The 16,713-nt window shown below is 39.7% G+C and overlaps 1 protein-coding gene across 5 annotated transcripts in view; it reads right to left on the minus strand.

Annotated features, from left to right (window-relative positions):
• CMSS1 (cms1 ribosomal small subunit homolog) overlaps nucleotides 1-5,107 on the minus strand; it is a 382,078-nt gene extending 376,971 nt beyond the window's left edge. Inside the window, exon 1 of one of the 5 annotated variants that reach the window (XM_036998638.2) lies at nucleotides 4,903-5,107. In XM_036998638.2, the coding sequence (XP_036854533.1) occupies nucleotides 4,903-4,966 (64 nt within the window). In that variant the 5' untranslated portion in view covers nucleotides 4,967-5,107. The other 4 variants (XM_036998641.2, XM_073231770.1, XM_073231769.1 and 1 more) reach the window with 4 other exon arrangements.
• Between the last annotated feature and the right edge of the window lie 11,606 nt (nucleotides 5,108-16,713).

Raw genomic sequence — 16,713 nt, forward strand, 5'->3', positions numbered from 1 at the left:
ATTTTTCCAGAGGACCAAGTTGTTTTAGATGTGGAACTCTTATGTCAAAGTCTCAGAAATGTGGCTATGAAATATTAACAGTTAACTACTTAAGGAACAAAGTCTAAACGAGCGCCTTCTAAGTACCCAGATACTACTACTCTAGGACCTAAGGATACAACAAAGAATGAGATAAACAAATCCCTGCTCACATGGAGCTTTACATTCCAGTGTGGTGAGACTAATAATCTTAACAAGGAGAATAACATTGATGCTAAGTGTTCTACTGCATAATGTGAAAATATAATAGGACAACCAGATAGCCGCTCTAGACTGGCTGACCAGGAACTCCCTTTTTGGTGATGTCTGAATGGAGGTCTTAATGTTAAGAGAAGAACAACCCCCATCTGAAAAATTCAGAAGGATAGCCCAGAAAGGAAAAGGAACAGTTACTGCAAAGGGCTAAGACCAGATGAGGTTGGCCTGTTGAGGTACAGAATGAAGGCTGGCGTGGCTGGGACAGCATAAACTAGAGCAGAGTAAGTAGTAGAAGATCTGAGAGATACCAGCTATGGCAAATAATCTAGGATTTTTTTCCTGGCATCCTGGGGAAGCCATTTATGGTCTAAACAGGCATGTGATCTAATCACTCTGGCTGTTGAGTGAATAATAGCCCAAAGAGGGACAAGATATAAACTGGAAGCCTTATTAAGAGTTCACTGCAGTGGTTAAGGCAAATAAGGATGGAGATAACAAAGAAGAAAAATGAGAAAAAAGGTTCAGGTAAGTTTTGGAGGTAGAGACAAGACTTGATGGATCAGGAGTGAGGGGTGAAGGAAATAAGTGAATATATCAGGCCTTTATTGTGAAATTGGGTAGCTGGTGAGGGAAGGCAGGTTTGGGTGATAATTTAGTATTTGGGTCTCAATTGCAATTGACATTCCTATTAAATAAGTAAAGACGTCAAGAAAATAGCCAGGTGTGTGAGCTTTGAGCTCCACGATCAAGTTTGAATTCCTGGCAAAGACTGTTTTCAAAGCCCAATGGTATAACCTACTTATTTGTATCTCCAAGTTATCAATGTTCTTTAGAAGAGTAAGCTTTGGGATATTAAGGTTTAATAGACATACTCTAATAACAATGATATATATAAACAAAATGATTTATAAACTATGAGCCTCTTTAAATTGATAAAGAATTGTTACTTTAGACATAAAATCCTTACCATTGATAATGAGGATAATTATCTATGAGAAATTTAAGTGCACAAGACTGATTTCAGATTGCCTGCCTATGAATCACAGTCTCCCTTACTTATCTACTGAATAACACTGGCCGAATCACTTAACCACTTATGCCTCCATTTCCTCATCTATAAAAATGGGGATAACAATAACTAGTCATGGTGCACTTGGGAATATTAAATGAGCGAGTACACATAAAACAATCAAAACTGGACATGGCACACAGTAACCCTCAAAAAATTCAAGTTAGTATTATTATCTGTAGTCTCCTTACACTGTGCATAGAAGTATCTTCACACTTCAGTTTTCTAGTTAGATGCTTGATAGGAGACGGACATATGAAAAACCCTCCTCAAAAAGAGTACAGGCTAAGAGTTTTGCAGACTGCTAAAAACATCCTCTTTAAAAGTAAACTATGTGCCAGTCATTCCTCAATCTGAATCTCTAGCCCTGACTCAACTTGGAAGCTCCAGACTCATATCAGCTGCCTACTGGACACTCTAGTAATTTAATAGACATATTATTGAATTATATGCATAGGCATATTACTGGAATAAAAAGGGAAAAAAATCAGTGTTCTCTTTTCAGTAAGTGAATGATGAAGGGACCAACTTCAACTGCAGAAACTCAGCTCTGCTAAGTAAGTCACAAAATCCATGTGGCTTCGTACTTAGAAAGTGCCCAGTTTGGTAAACTACATGAAATCTCAGGCATCATACCTGCTTCACTTTAGCATTAATGTTTTGCAACCATGATTCTACTGCATGTATTGTTTACTATAAATCACTTCAAATAATTTCTAAGGTAGGCAGGGAATGAAGAAACAAGTGAAATGAAATGAAACAAAGTATTAGATGCCATTAGACAACTCCTAGGCTCTGTTGCCTTAGGGAGACTGGGCTTCACATTCTTCAGCAGAGGCAACTCTCAGCTGTCTTCGCCTGGGCCATGATTCCAATTACTACCAATGATGTCACCAGATGTCATAGAGCAACCAGACATTCCATGTAGACCAGGATATCCCCTGCAAAATTTTAAAAGCACAGCTGTCCACTCTCAAATAAAAGTGTCTGTATTGGATGAGAAATTATATGTGTACCTGTGTGGATCACCAAGAGCTCTGTAGAATCTAGCATGCATGCATTCATTCATTCAGGTAATAGCTGCCAAACACAAGCTAAGTGCCAGGTCCCATGCTGGGCTCCAGTACAGTGCAGGATTCTAGTACAAAAATGACAGGTCTTGAAGAATATTAAGAAGTATGCAAAAAGGGTCATCTGTAGATCAAGAGCTTCATTAAGAGTTTCTGAGTTATATACAACATTAAAGACCATGAGAGCAGCAACAACATAGTACATTTCTTTAGACAATAAACAGATTGCTGGATGCATTAGACAGGTGCTGTACACCATGTGTATCAGTGTTTGGGTATGTGTGTGTTTGTATAGTTTGTTCTTAGAAAACATGAACAAGAATTCATGACCATGAATGTTAGTCCTTTGTTGTAGATACAGATTCTGAATAAATGACTAAAATGCTTCATCATCTTGCCACCATTAAGTGTGAACTGGTTAACAGGTGATGTTTACTTTTATAGGCAAACAGCATAGCCTACAACAGGAATAAAGGTATCATTAATTTTCCCTTTCTCTGACTTAAAGCATTTGTCCTTTGAATTTCAAAACAAAATGTAATTCACACATTTTAGGCTGATCTTTTCCCATTGATAAAGGTAGAATCAGGAAATATGAATTGGTTTGGCTGTGAGTCCTTCAGAATTAGAAATGCTATACAAATTAGACAAATCACCAGTAAATAACCAATCAAGTAGTGCTCAAGGAAGCTTATACACTCACTTATAAGCAGTCAACAAAGCAGAGGCCCCTGATAAACTAAATGTTAGCAACTTTCAAAACAGTCTTACAGCTAGCAGGAACCTAAGAAGTAAGGTGACTCTGAGGATGTCAACTCAGATGAAGGAGGCTGTAGCACTTTAAAGTTCTAACTAAATTCCACGTTTAGAACTGTTGGTAAAACCCTTAGAAAGATGACCGTAAGGACCCCTCGTTTTATAGATCATAATACTGAGGCTCAGAGAAGCCACATGGTAATAGTGGGAAAAGTGAAAGCCACACTTGACTAATCTCTTCCTAGATCTCTTCCTTGTGGTGTGTTCCTAAAAACATTACTTTTCAGTTTCTCATCTATAAAAATTAAGGTAACATTTACCTATGTTACGCAGATTAAATGAATTCATATTTATGAAAACATCAGGCACATAATAGATGCTCAATGTGTTAATCTCCTTCCTTCCAAAGAGTGACTAACTTGAGAGACACATAACTGGTGAGGGGCAAGAGAAGGACTAGAAGGAAGACCTAGGCCCTTTCACCACTCAGAAGAAATTCATTTATTAAATGGCCTATATCCTTGAATCAGCCTACAAATATAGCTTTTAACACCTTAGTGGAGGGGAGGAGAGGTTAGTAAAGAAAATGTAGAACACCACAGCCCCCAAGGAAAGGTATTTGTGCCTTCAAGCACAGAGATACATTTGTTAGAAACAAAGATGCAAATGAGTCAGGAAGTCTAAAGGAGGAAGTATTATATTGGCTACCTTTCAAAAAACGACAACTGCTCAATTTGTACCTGAAGCCTGCCCTGCTGGAAAAAGTGCAGTAGCAGAATTTAGTTGTTTTAATGAGTATTTCACAACTCACATTTCAAGATTAGTATTTGCAGCAAATATGTATCGAGTGTCAATCATGTGCAGGGTCCTGTGGACTATACAGACATGAATCAAACTTTGGCTTTATCTTAAAGTCTTAGAATCTAGTAGAGAAATGAGGCAGACTTTAAACGGTGACCTAACTGTATATTAAGCCTTATGGGACTTGAAAAGTTCAAGGTAAGCCTGTGGTGATGGATCATTTAATGCTATCTACTCAAGGATAAACGTCCACTGCGTTGGCATCAGGTACGCATAGCACAATGCACGGGTTTGAACTGTTAACTGAATTTTAGCCTTGCTTCTGATATCAACCAGCTATGGTAACTCCTCAGATTACTTGACATCTTTAACTCATGCGCATCATCTGAAAAATGGGTGAATTCAAAGGGACTATCGCTAGGCCTCCTTTAGTCTCTAATAGTCCAAATTACATGACAATGATGAGAGCGAGAAAAACTATGTATTTACAGCGCACATATTATGTGGCAAGCACTCTGTGGTAAAGCGCGTCACTTGTAATATCTTCATTTAATTTTCACAATAATCTATGAAGCTAGCATTACTGTCTTTATTTTACAGATGAGAAAAAGGAGGAGAAAAGGTATTAGAGACTGCGATTTGAACGCAGGCAGTCTGAGTCAAATACAGGAGTTACCTTGAACCACTATGCCCACACTCCCCATCTTCATGGAATCTGCCTTAGCCCTTAAGAAATAAGAAAACGAAAAGCAGCGTGGAAAAGGGTCCTTTCCTGACTGGCGGGCGCGGTTGAGTTCATGTCACATTAGGTCCGTTTCACGTGTTCTAAGTCTCTGGCACCACCTCCAACGCGATGGCGCGCACCACAGCGGGACCGAAGGCGGAGACGGCCGTGGCGGGCCCGGGCGGAGGCGCACGGAAGGGTTAGCGGGCGAGAAGGCCCCACAGGAGCGCGGACAGAGTGGGTACCTGGGCTGCTGGGTGCTTCTGCGGGCTGGTTCGCCCACCACTCGTCTCCAAGATCGTCTGCCATCTCCACGCGGGACTCCACGTAGGCGGAGCACAGGGAAGCGCAAGCGGCGGATTGCACTCACTCTGCCTCCCAGCGCTTCAGCCGGCGTTGGCAACACGCGGACCTCTCCCTAGACACGGTCGCCCCGCCCCGCGGCGATGACGACACAATCGCCACGCCTCCCAGGCCGCCGTGCGCGACTCCTCGCAGTTTCCACACAGTTGCTGATGGGCATGATCGTGAGGAGACTCGGAATAAAAACTCAGAAAAGCATAAAGAAAAGAAGACGCATAAACAAAAAATACTATCGTATTTTAAAATAAATTCTTTTAAAACATTTTGTTTAGTCTAGTTCCCCCTCCCCCCCCCCGCCCCCCGAAAAGATATTGACGAAAGTATGAAACAGGATACTAAGACAATTTCCTCTGTTGGGTTTGAAGAACCGGCACCGCGGGAGAAGATCCGAGCACGTGGGTGTTTTTGTTCGTGTGGTCCTGTTTGGACGTCCTTGTATTCATATAATTTGCTCTTAGAAAACATGCACAAGAACTCGTGACCATGAATGTTGTCCCTTTGTTGTAGATGGTACTGCTATTTTTATGTGGTATGAGTACTGAAAATGATTGGTCCCTAAGGGCTCGTTCAGGGAAAGACCTAAGTGGTCCGCCGAGTTGAGTCCACTCCGCGACAACCCCTTCGCTTATGTTATTCCCCGTTTTGTGATACTAAGTGGGAGGGAGTCCATTGCTGCTTAACAATAGGTAAGAGATATAGATACAATGTTTCTTGTCTCACCCCCAAGATAAAGTAGTAGAAATAAAGTAGGCTCTGAGTTATGAGGCCTGTTCTAAGAGTTGACGGTATTTTTCAGGACAATCTTCATACACAAGAGGTAAAAACATACAAAGACGTATTAAATATACACAATATGCCTGGCACTGCACTTGGGTTAGTGGTTAAAGATGAATAGGATACGATCCTGCTTTCCCGATGTCACCAACTAGAGTAGGGGAGCCGGAACTTGGCAAGAGTAAAGGTCTGAAGTAATGCTAGGATACATCCTTGGAAATGACAAGGGCAGAGAATCTTAATCTTAACCTGCCCAGATAATAGGTGGCTTATAAATGCACAACTGATTGGATTTTTATCAGTATGCCTTAAAAGTCCTGAAAGGGGAGATATTAGGTATAAATGTGGTAAATGTAAAATCATTTATAATCATCAAAAGTAGTGTATCTTTCATGAGGCAGTGTAGATGACAGAAGATTTTGATGGTTGACATAATTGAAAAGGAAAGTTAGGTAAGAAATAACAGAGTGAGAAAGGAATGCCATGACTAATAAACATATGAAAAGATGTCTGCTTGATTAGTTATCTGTGAAATACAAAAAAGACTGTAATGAGATACTGTTTTTCACACAGCAAACTGGTAAAATTAAGAAGTCTAGAATTACCAAATTCTGGAGAGTATGTGCAACATTGGGAATTCTCACACATCACTTTTTTTTTTTTGAGAGGGCATCTCTCATATTTATTGATCAAATGGTTGTTAACAACAATAAAATTCTGTATAGGAGAGTCAATGCTCAATGAACAATCATTAATCCACCCCAAGCTTAATTCTCAAGTCTCCAATCTTCTGAAGCATAATGAACAAGTTCTTACATGGTGAACAAATTCTTACATAGTGAATAAGTTCTTACATGGTGAACAGTACAAGGGCAGTCATCACAGAAACCTTCGATTTTGATCATGCATTATGAACTATAAACAATCAGATCAAATATGAATATTCATTTGATTTTTATACTTGATTTATATGTGGATCCCACATTTCTCCCTTTATTATTAATATTTTCATTTTTAATAAAATGCTGAAGTGGTAGGTAGATGCGAGATAAAGTTAGAAAACATAGTTTAGTGTTGTAAGAGAGCAATTGTAGATGATCAGGTGTGTGCCTGTAGACTATGTGCTAATCTGAGCTAGACAAGGGCAATAAAACATTCACGGATGCAGAAGATTTCTCTCAAAATGGCGGGGTGAGGTTCTAAGCCTCACCACTGTTGATCCCCAATTTCTCACCTGATGGCCCCCCTGCGACTGTGCCTGTCTTAGGTTGTTCCTCCCTTGAGGAATCTTGCCCGTCTCTGGCTAACCAGTCATCTTCCGGGGCCATACAGGGAGATGTAAAGTTGCTAAGTGAGAGAGAAGCCATATTGTTTGAGAAGGTTAGCTATTTACTTCTTTGCAGATTTATGCCCTGTGGCTTCTATGACCAGCATTTGTCTTGAGGTATCTTTACCACTTGGAGGAATTATGATACTCGGTAAATTCGATATGAGGCACGAATTCTATTTAAGGGTTGTAATTAGGAACGAAGAAGAAAAGCTATAGAGGTACAGACGGAAAAAAACATGGGAGGATTATTTCTTTGACATACCTTCTTGTAGAGTAACTTAAGCATGTATAGGTTTTAAACTACTAATTAAATTGTGCACACACATTAACATAATATGAATACAGTTACATAACCAAAGCAGATCTATAATTACCAGCCATCTCCAGTGAAGCCAAGAAAACCAGTTAGGCACCCTAGGCATTTGTGAAAATTTGTCTATGATACGATGGATATTGTCCAACTGTACATGAACAGTCTGAGAGAAATCAGACAAATTAAAACAACCAATTCCTGGGAACTGTTCACATGCCATATGTTCTTTTAACAGTAGATAATCTGTAGTTGTAAGATTTTGGAGCACTACAACTTGCACTTCTCCTAATTCTTGGTTGAGTTCCAACAGTATAGATCCAGTCAAATTTGTTGTTTTACTGAAAGCACAGGCCAGCTTAGATATCTCCTTATTCATTCCAATGGCAAGTCCAGGAACCGGTGGGATGGATGCAGCTACAACTGCAGCATCGACTGGATCTTTGTTGAGGTTTTTTGATGATCATCTTCTGGTATGACTCTTCCAGAGAGTGCTGATGTTGGAAGTTCTTCTTCATATTGTATCTTAGTTCATTTTCTGGGTAGCCAAATTAGGCTTTGATCCTCTGTATAAACACAAACAGACCCTTCACCCACACTTTGATATGCCCTTTATACCATTGTGTAGAACTCATTGGAGGTCACCACACAGGAACTGTTTTTTTTTTTTTTAAGAGAAAGGAATATTATCAGAAAAGAGTACCTTCATAGCTGATCATCTGACACCCTTTAAGTGATCAAAATTAAGGATATTTAAAGCATGCATTAATTGTTGATTTACACTTAGTTTTATCCCATTAGGGAGTAATCCCCCTTCTCTTTCTTTCTTTTTTTTTCTTTTCTGTTATCTTTAATCTACACTTACATGAAGAATATTGTGTTTACTAGGCTCTCCCCTATACCAGGTCCCCCCTATAAACCACTTTACAGTCACTGTCCATCAGCATAGCAAAATGTTGTAGAATCACTACTTGTCTTCTCTGTGTTGTAGAGCCCTCCCCTTTCTCCCTCCCCCCCATGCATGTTAATCTTAATACCCTCTTTCTTCTTCCCCCCCTTATCCCTCCCTACCAACCCATCCTCCCCAGTCCCTTTCCCTTTGGTACCTGTTAGTCCATTTTTGAGTTCTGTAATTCCGCTGCTGTTTTGTTCCTTCAGTTTTTCCTTTGTTCTTATATTCCACAGATGAGTGAAATCATTTGGTATTTCTCTTTCTCTGCTTGGCTTATTTCACAGAGCATAATACCTTCCAGCTCCATCCATGTTGCTGCAAATGGTAGGATTTTCCCTCTTCTTATGGCTGAGTAGTATTCCATTGTGTATATGTACCACATCTTCTTTATCCATTCATCTACCGATGGACATTTAGGTTGCTTCCAATTCTTGGCTATTGTAAATAGTGCTGCGATAAACATAGGGGTGCAGCTGTCTTTCTCAAACTTGATTGCTGCGTTCTTAGGGTAAATTCCTAGGAGTGGAATTCCTGGGTCAAATGGTAGGTCTGTTTTGAGCATTTTGATGAACCTCCATACTGCTTTCCACAATGGTTGAACTAATTTACATTCCCACCAGCAGTGTAGGAGGGTTCCCCTTTCTCCACAGCCTCGCCAACATTTGTTGTTGCTTGTCTTTTGGATGGCAGCCATCCTTACTGGTGTGAGGTGATACCTCATTGTAGTTTTAATTTGCATTTCTCTGATAATTAGCGATGTGGAGCATCTTTTCATGTGTCTGTTGGTCATCTGTATTTCTTTTTTGGAGAACTGTCTGTTCAGTTCCTCTGCCCATTTTTTAATTGGATTATTTGTTTTTTGTTTGTTGAAGCGTGTGAGCTTATATTCTGGACGTCAAGCCTTTATCAGATCTGTCATTTACAAATATATTCTCCCATACTGTAGGGTTCCTTTTTGTTCTATTGATGGTGTCTTTTGCTGTACAGAAGCTTTTCAGCTTAATATAGTCCCACTTGTTCATTTTTGCTGTTGTTTTCCTTGCCCGGGGAGATATGTTCAAGAAGAGGTCACTCATGTTTATGTCTAAAAGGTTTTTGCCTATGTTTTTTTCTAAGAGTTTTATGGTTTCATGACTTACATTCAGGTCTTTGATCCATTTTGAATTTACTTTTGTGTATGGGGTTAGACAGTGGTTCAGTTTCATTCTCCTACATGTAGCTGTCCAGTTTTGCCAGCACCATCTGTTGAAGAGACTGTCATTTTGCCATTGTATGTCCATGGCTCCTTTATCAAATTTTAATTGACCATATATGTTTGGGTTAATGTCTGGAGTGTCTAATCTGTTCCACTGGTCTGTGACTCTGTTCTTGTGCCAGTACCAAATTGTCTTGATTACTATGGCTTTATAGTAGAGCTTGAAGTTGGGGAGTGAGATCCCCCCTACTTTATTCTTCTTTCTCAGGACTGCTTTGGCTATTTGGGGTCTTTGGTGTTCCATATGAATTTTTGAATTATTTGTTCCAGTTCATTGAAGAATGTTGCTGGTAATTTGATAGGGATTGCATCAAATCTGTATATTGCTTTGGGCAGGATGGCCATTTTGATGATATTAATTCTTCCTAGCCAAGAGCATGGGATGAGTTTCCATTTGTTAGTGTCCCCTTTAATTTCTCTTAAGAGTGACTTGTAGTTTTCAGGGTATAGGTCTTTCACTTCTTTGGTTAGGTTTATTCCTAGGTATTTTAATCTTTTTGATGCAATTGTGAATGGAATTGTTCTCCTGATTTCTCTTTCTATTGGTTCATTGTTAGTGTATAGGAAAGCTACAGATTTCTGTGTGTTAATTTTGTATCCTGCAACTTTGCTGTATTCTGATATCAGTTCTAGTAGTTTTGGAGTGGAGTCTTTAGGGTTTTTTATGTACAATATCATATCATCTGCAAATAGTGACAGTTTAACTTCTTCTTTACCAATCTGGTTTCCTTGTATTTCTTTGTTTTGTCTGATTGCCGTGGCTAGGACCTCTAGTACTATGTTAAATAACACTGAGGAGAGTGGGCATCCCTGTCTAGTTCCCGATCTCAGAGGAAATGCTTTCAGCTTCTCGCTGTTCAGTATAATGTGGGCTGTGGGTTTATCATATATGGCCTTTATTATGTTGAGGTACTTGCCCTCTATTCCCATTTTGCTGAGAGTTTTTATCATGAATGGATGTTGAATTTTGTCAAATGCTTTTTCAGCATCTATGGAGATGATCATGTGGTTTTTGTCCTTCTTTTCGTTGATGTGGTGGATGATGTTGATGGATTTTCGAATGTTGTACCGTCCTTGCATCCCTGGGATGAATCCCACTTGGTCATGGTGTATGATGCTTTTGATATGCTGTTGAATTCTGTTTGCTAATATTTTATTAAGTATTTTTGCATCTACATTCATCAGGGATATTGGTCTGTAATTTTCTTTTTTGGTGGGGTCTTTGCCTGGTTTTGGTATTAGGGTGATGTTGGCTTCATAAAATGAGTTTGGGAGTATTCCCTCCTCTTCTATTTTTTGGAAAACTTTAAGGAGAATGGGTATTATGTCTTCTCTGTGTGTCTGATAAAATTCCGAGGTAAATCCATCCAGTCCCGGGGTTTTGTTCTTGGGTAGTTTTTTGATTACCGTTTCAATTTCTTTGCTCATAATTGGTTTGTTTAACTTTTGTGTTTCTTCCTTGGTCAGTCTTGGGAGGTTGTATTTTTCTAGGAAGTTGTCCATTTCTTCTAGGTTTTCCAGCTTGTTGGCATATAGGTTTTCATAGTAGTCTTTAATAATTCTTTGTATTTCTGTGGAATCTGTCGTGACTTTTCCATTCTCATTTCTGATTCTGTTGATTTGTGTTGATTCTCTTTTTCTCTTAATAAGTTTGGCTAGAGGCTTATCTATTTTGTTTTTTTTCTCAAAGAACCAGCTCTTGGTTTCGTTGATTTTTGCTATTGTTTTATTCTTCTCAATTTTGTTTATTTCTTCTCTGATCTTTATTATGTCTCTCCTTCTGCTGATTTAGGCCTCATTTGTTCTTCTTTTTCCAGTTTCAATAATTGTGATGTTAGACTATTCATTTGGGATTGTTCTTCCTTCTTCAAGTGTGCCTGGATCGCTATATACTTTCCTCTTAAGACTGCTTTCGCTGCGTCCCACAGAAGTTGGGGCTTTGTGTTGTTCTTGTCATTTGTTTCTATATATTCCTTGATCTCTATTTTGATTTGTTCATTGATCCATTGATTATTTAGAAGCATGTTGTTAAGCCTCCATGTGTTTGTGAGCCTTTTTGTTTTGTTTGTAGAATTTATTTCTAGTTTTGTACCTTTGTGGTCTGAAAAATTGGTTGGTAGAATTTCAATATTTTGGAATTTACTGAGGCTCTTTTTGTGAGCTAGTATGTAGTCTATTCTGGAGAATGTTCCATGTGCACTTGAGAAGAATGTATATCCTGTTGCTTTTGGATGTAGAGTTCTATAGATGTCTATTAGGTCCATCTGTTCTAGTGTGTTGTTCAGTGCCTGTGTGTCCTTACTTATTTTCTGCCCAGTGGATCTATCCTTTGGGGTGAGTAGTGTGTTGAAGTCTCCTAAAATGAATGCATTGCAGTCTATTTCCCTCTTTAGTTCTATTAGTATTTGTTTCACATATGCTGGTGCTCCTGTGTTGGGTGCATATATATTTAGAATGCTTATATCCTCTTGTTGGACTGAGCCCTTTATCATTATGTAGTGTCCTTCTTTATCTCTTCTTACTTTCTTTGTTTTGAAGTCTATTTTGTCTGATATTAGTACTGCAACCCCTGCTTTCTTCTCACTGTTGTTTGCCTGAAATATGTTTTTCCATCCCTTGACTTTTAGTCTGTGCATGTCTTTGGGTTTGAGATGAGTGTCTTGTAAGCAGCATAGAGATGGGTCTTGCTTTTTTATCCATTCTATTACTCTGTGTCTTTTGATTGGTGCATTAAGTCCATTTACATTTAGGGTGACTATTGAGAGATATGTACTTATTGCCATTGCAGGCTTTAGATTCGTGGTTACCAAAGGTTCAAGGTTAGCTTCTTTAGTATCTTACTGCCTAACTTAGCTCACTTATTGAGCTGTTATATACACTGTCTGGACATTCTTTTCTTCTCTCCCTTCTTATTCCTCCTCCTCCATTCTTCATATGTTGGGTGTTTTGTTCTGTGCTCTTTTTAGGAGTGCTCCCATCTAGAGCAGTTCCCGTAGGATGCCCTGTAGAGGTGGTTTGTGGGAAGCAAATTCCCTCAGCTTTTGCTTGTCTGGGAATTGTTTAATCCCGCCATCATATTTAAATGTTAGTCGTGCTGGATACAGTATCCTTGGTTCAAGGCCCTTCTGTTTCATTGCATTAAGTATATCATGCCATTCTCTTCTGGCCTGTAGGGTTTCTGTCGAGAAGTCTGATGTTAGCCTGATGGGTTTTCCTTTATAGGTGACCTTTTTCTCTCTAGCTGCCTTTAAAACTCTTTCCTTGTCCGTGATCCTTGCCATTTTAATTATTATGTGTCTTGGTGTTGTCCTCCTTGTATCCTTTCTGTTGGGGGTTCTGTGTATTTCCGTGGTCTGTTCGATTATTTCCTCCCCCAGTTTGGGGAAGTTTTCAGCAATTATTTCTTCAAAGAGACTTTCTATCCCTTTTCCTCTTTCTTCTTCTTTTGGTACCCCTATAATACGAATATTATTCCTTTTGGATTTGTCACATAATTCTCTTAGTGTTGTTTCGTTCCTGGAGATCCTTTTATCTCTCTCTATGTCAGCTTCTATACGTTCCTGTTCTCTGGTTTCTATTCCTTCAATGGCCTCTTACATCTTATCCATTCTGCTTATAAATCCTTCCAGGGTTTGTTTCACTTCTGTGATCTCCTTCCTGACATCTGTGATATCCCTCTGGACTTCATCCCATTGCTCTTGCATTTTTCTCTGCACCTCCGTCAGCATGTTCATGATTTTTATTTTGAATTCTTTTTCAGGAAGACTGGTTAGGTCTGTCTCCTTCTCAGGTGTTGACTCTGGGATCTTTGTCTGCCTGTAGTTTTGCCTTTTCATGGTGATAGAGATAATTTGCAGAGCTGGTACAAGTGACAACTGGAAGAGCTTTGTTTATGGCCTTCCTCTCCTGGGAGAATAGCGACCTCTAGTGGCTTGTGCTGGGCAGCTGTGCACAGACAGGGCTTCTGCTTCCTGCCCGGCTGCTATGGAGTTTATCTCCTTTGTTGCTGTGGGCTTGGCCTGGCTTGGGCTGCTGCTCCAAAATGGTGAGCCCCATTGGAGGGGGAGCGGCTGGGAGGCTGTTTATCTCCGTAAGGGGCCTCTGTTCTCCCTGCTGCCCAGGAGGTTAGAGTGCCCAGAGATCCCCAGATTCCCTGCCTCTGGACTAGGTGTCCTGTCATGTCCCTTTAAGACTTCCAAAAAGCACTCTCCAAACCAAAACAACAATAGCAACAAAAAAAAAAAAGAAAGAAAGAAAGGAAAACGCACGATTTTGTTTGTCCTCAGGCACCAGTCTCAGGCACCTGTTCACTGGTCTTGCTTCCCTGTTTCCCTAGTATTGGGGCCCCTGTCCCTTTAAGACTTCCAAAAAGCACTCACCAAAAAAAATAAATAAATATGAGGAAAAAGGAAAAAAAAAAGGCTGCTCCCGTTTCTTTGTTCTCCAGCGTCAGCCTCAGGTACCTGCTCACCAGTCCTGCCACCCTCTTTACCTAGTATCCAGGACCCCACATGTGCACTGTGTCTGCGCTCTGTTCTGGATGGTTGGGGCTGGGTGTTCAGCAGTCCTGGGCTCCTTCTCCTTCCCTGCTCCGACTCCTCTCCTCCTGCCAGGAGCTGGGGTGAGGGGCGCTCGGGACCCGCTGGGCCGGGGCTTGTATCTTACCCCCTTCACGAGGCGCTGGGTTCTCACAGGTGTGGATGTGGTCTGGATGTTGTCCTGTGTCCTCTTGTCTCTATTTGAGGAAGAGTTGTCTTTTTTATATTTTCATAGATATATGTGGTTTTGGGAGGAGATTTCTGCTGCTCTACTCATGGCGCCATCTTGGCTCTGCCCTTGGTCTTGGTGTTTTTAACAAGTCATGTGAAATGTAGGTCTCCACAGGATTCATAAACTTTAATTTAGAAGTAAAAATTAATTTAAAAAAAAATCTATTTTTACTTTTAGTAAGATAGCAAAGAAGAAGTCTCCAGAAAGGTTCCGAATGCCTTAAAGGAAAATTGGATTTGATGGTTCTGTTTCGGTAATATACAAGAAATTTCTAAATAACTTATTAAAATGGAATGATATGCCCCACTTTTTTTTATATTTTGGTGTCATTAATCTACAATTACATGAGGAACATTATGTTTACTATGCCCCACTTTTGATTTAAAATCCATTATACTTATCTCCAGGAAATAGCAAAAAAAAATTTTTTAATAATACAAATCTTTAAGAGCCACTTGACATCATGAGAATAACTTGTTTGAGGATAAATCTTATCTTGATACAAATATCTGTTTGGAAAGTGAAAAAAAGCATCAGAAATTCTGTGTAAATCTTTGCTAAAAGAAAGATAACCTATAACTTATTCTATAGATACTTTTCTTCATGATATGGTGTCTCACTAGATGGGTTTCAGCCTCAACCAAGTTCATTCTTGATTCAGGAGACCGAAAAACGACAATGGAACATTCTTGGGGGTGAAAGGGTTCATGCCCAACTTTATTCCCACGGTGTCAGGCCAAGTGCTAGAATCTCATCTGCCTCCAGGGAAAGCCTGCATGCAGCAAGCCAGTCTCTGCCTCTGCGCCTGTCTGCCCCTGCAGTCATCTCAGCCTCTGTCATCTTTGCCACCACCACTCCAGCCTCTGCTTTCCTGCAGCCAAGCAGCCCAGAGCACCGGGCAGAGCTCTTTATGTAGAGTCAATAATGACACATTGCCCACACGTGTATAGTGAGCGAGCCGACCAGGGTCAGGTGAGAATTCAGGCCATAGAAACTTATTTTCTCTACATATGGAATATTCATGAACATTTGAATTTTTAGTCACAAGGACCATTATGGAGAAAACTTCCAAAACTATGTAAACATGATTGATTTGACTCTTTGCTGGCCCTGTATATTTGGAATTCATTGTAATTCCATATGGATAGGAATGATATTTACCTTTGCTATATCAATGATGAAGGGCTTGTTAAATAAATTCTGCAGTAGTGAAGAAGGAGATTTTAAAGTAATTGAATAATTTTTGTCCACAAATGGCACTAGTAATTCCAGGTCAGTCTTTTTACTCCCTCTTACTCCTATAGTCCACTGGGTCTCTCCCCAAGCTCATCAAATCTGACAAATCTATAAATAAACTGAGCATCCTCTCCATTCCCTGCCTGAATTGACTCGTTAGTGGACTACCCATTTCTGTCAGTGGCCCCATCCCTGTCTTCCAAGTGTTACCAATGAGAGGAAACCACATCAGGGTTAAACTTCCTTCTCCCTCATAAGGCCATCCTGGGATTGTCTGCAAGTTCAGTTTGGTCTATCATTGTCTCTCCAGTTTTCCGTTCTTTTTCGTTCCCTTTTGTAGCCCTTGAAACAGCTCTGTTGTTATGCAGAGCTTAAACTCTGACACCTGATCTGACATCTGACTTTCACTGTGAGACTTGGTTAAGGCCATCACCCCATCATCCTATTTCTGGGCTGACACTATTTTGTTCTCCTCATTAGTTTTACTACTTGTATCTTACCTTCTTCATTGAATCATCAAAGTAATTTTTTTTTATTGGTGCTTGGAGAAAGAAGTATGTCCCTGGGGAATAAAAAAAAGATGTTGTTATCCTAAAGAGTAGCATGTGAACACCAATCGTTTTAAGTGGAAGTGTCTAGTGTTAATGTGTTTCAAAACCATAACTGCTATTGTGGAGATAGATAAAAGTAAACTGGGGCCTAGCCTTTTTATACAGTTTTTTTATTGATATACACTCTTATGAAGGTTTCACATGAAAAACAATGTAGTTACTAGATTCACCTATATTATGGGGTCCCCCCATACCCCATTGCAGTCACTGCTTTTTTTTCATCAAAGTAATTTTTATAAAATACTTATTTAATGCCATTTTCCCTGCTTAAGTACCTACAGTGTTTTCTTATTGGATGTTATATAAAATATAAATATCTCTTCCCTATATATAAAGCCCTGTATCACTTGATTTCCCTCTGGTCATTGAATCAGTTTCCTTTACTAGTCCTTGAGTAGATCCTCTGATCTAGTCAAATCATTTCCTTATCTCAGTCTCTCCTCCCCCTCCTGCCC

This window comes from Manis javanica, chromosome 3, assembly GCF_040802235.1.
Source record: "Manis javanica isolate MJ-LG chromosome 3, MJ_LKY, whole genome shotgun sequence".
NCBI classification, from domain to species: Eukaryota; Metazoa; Chordata; class Mammalia; order Pholidota; family Manidae; genus Manis; species Manis javanica.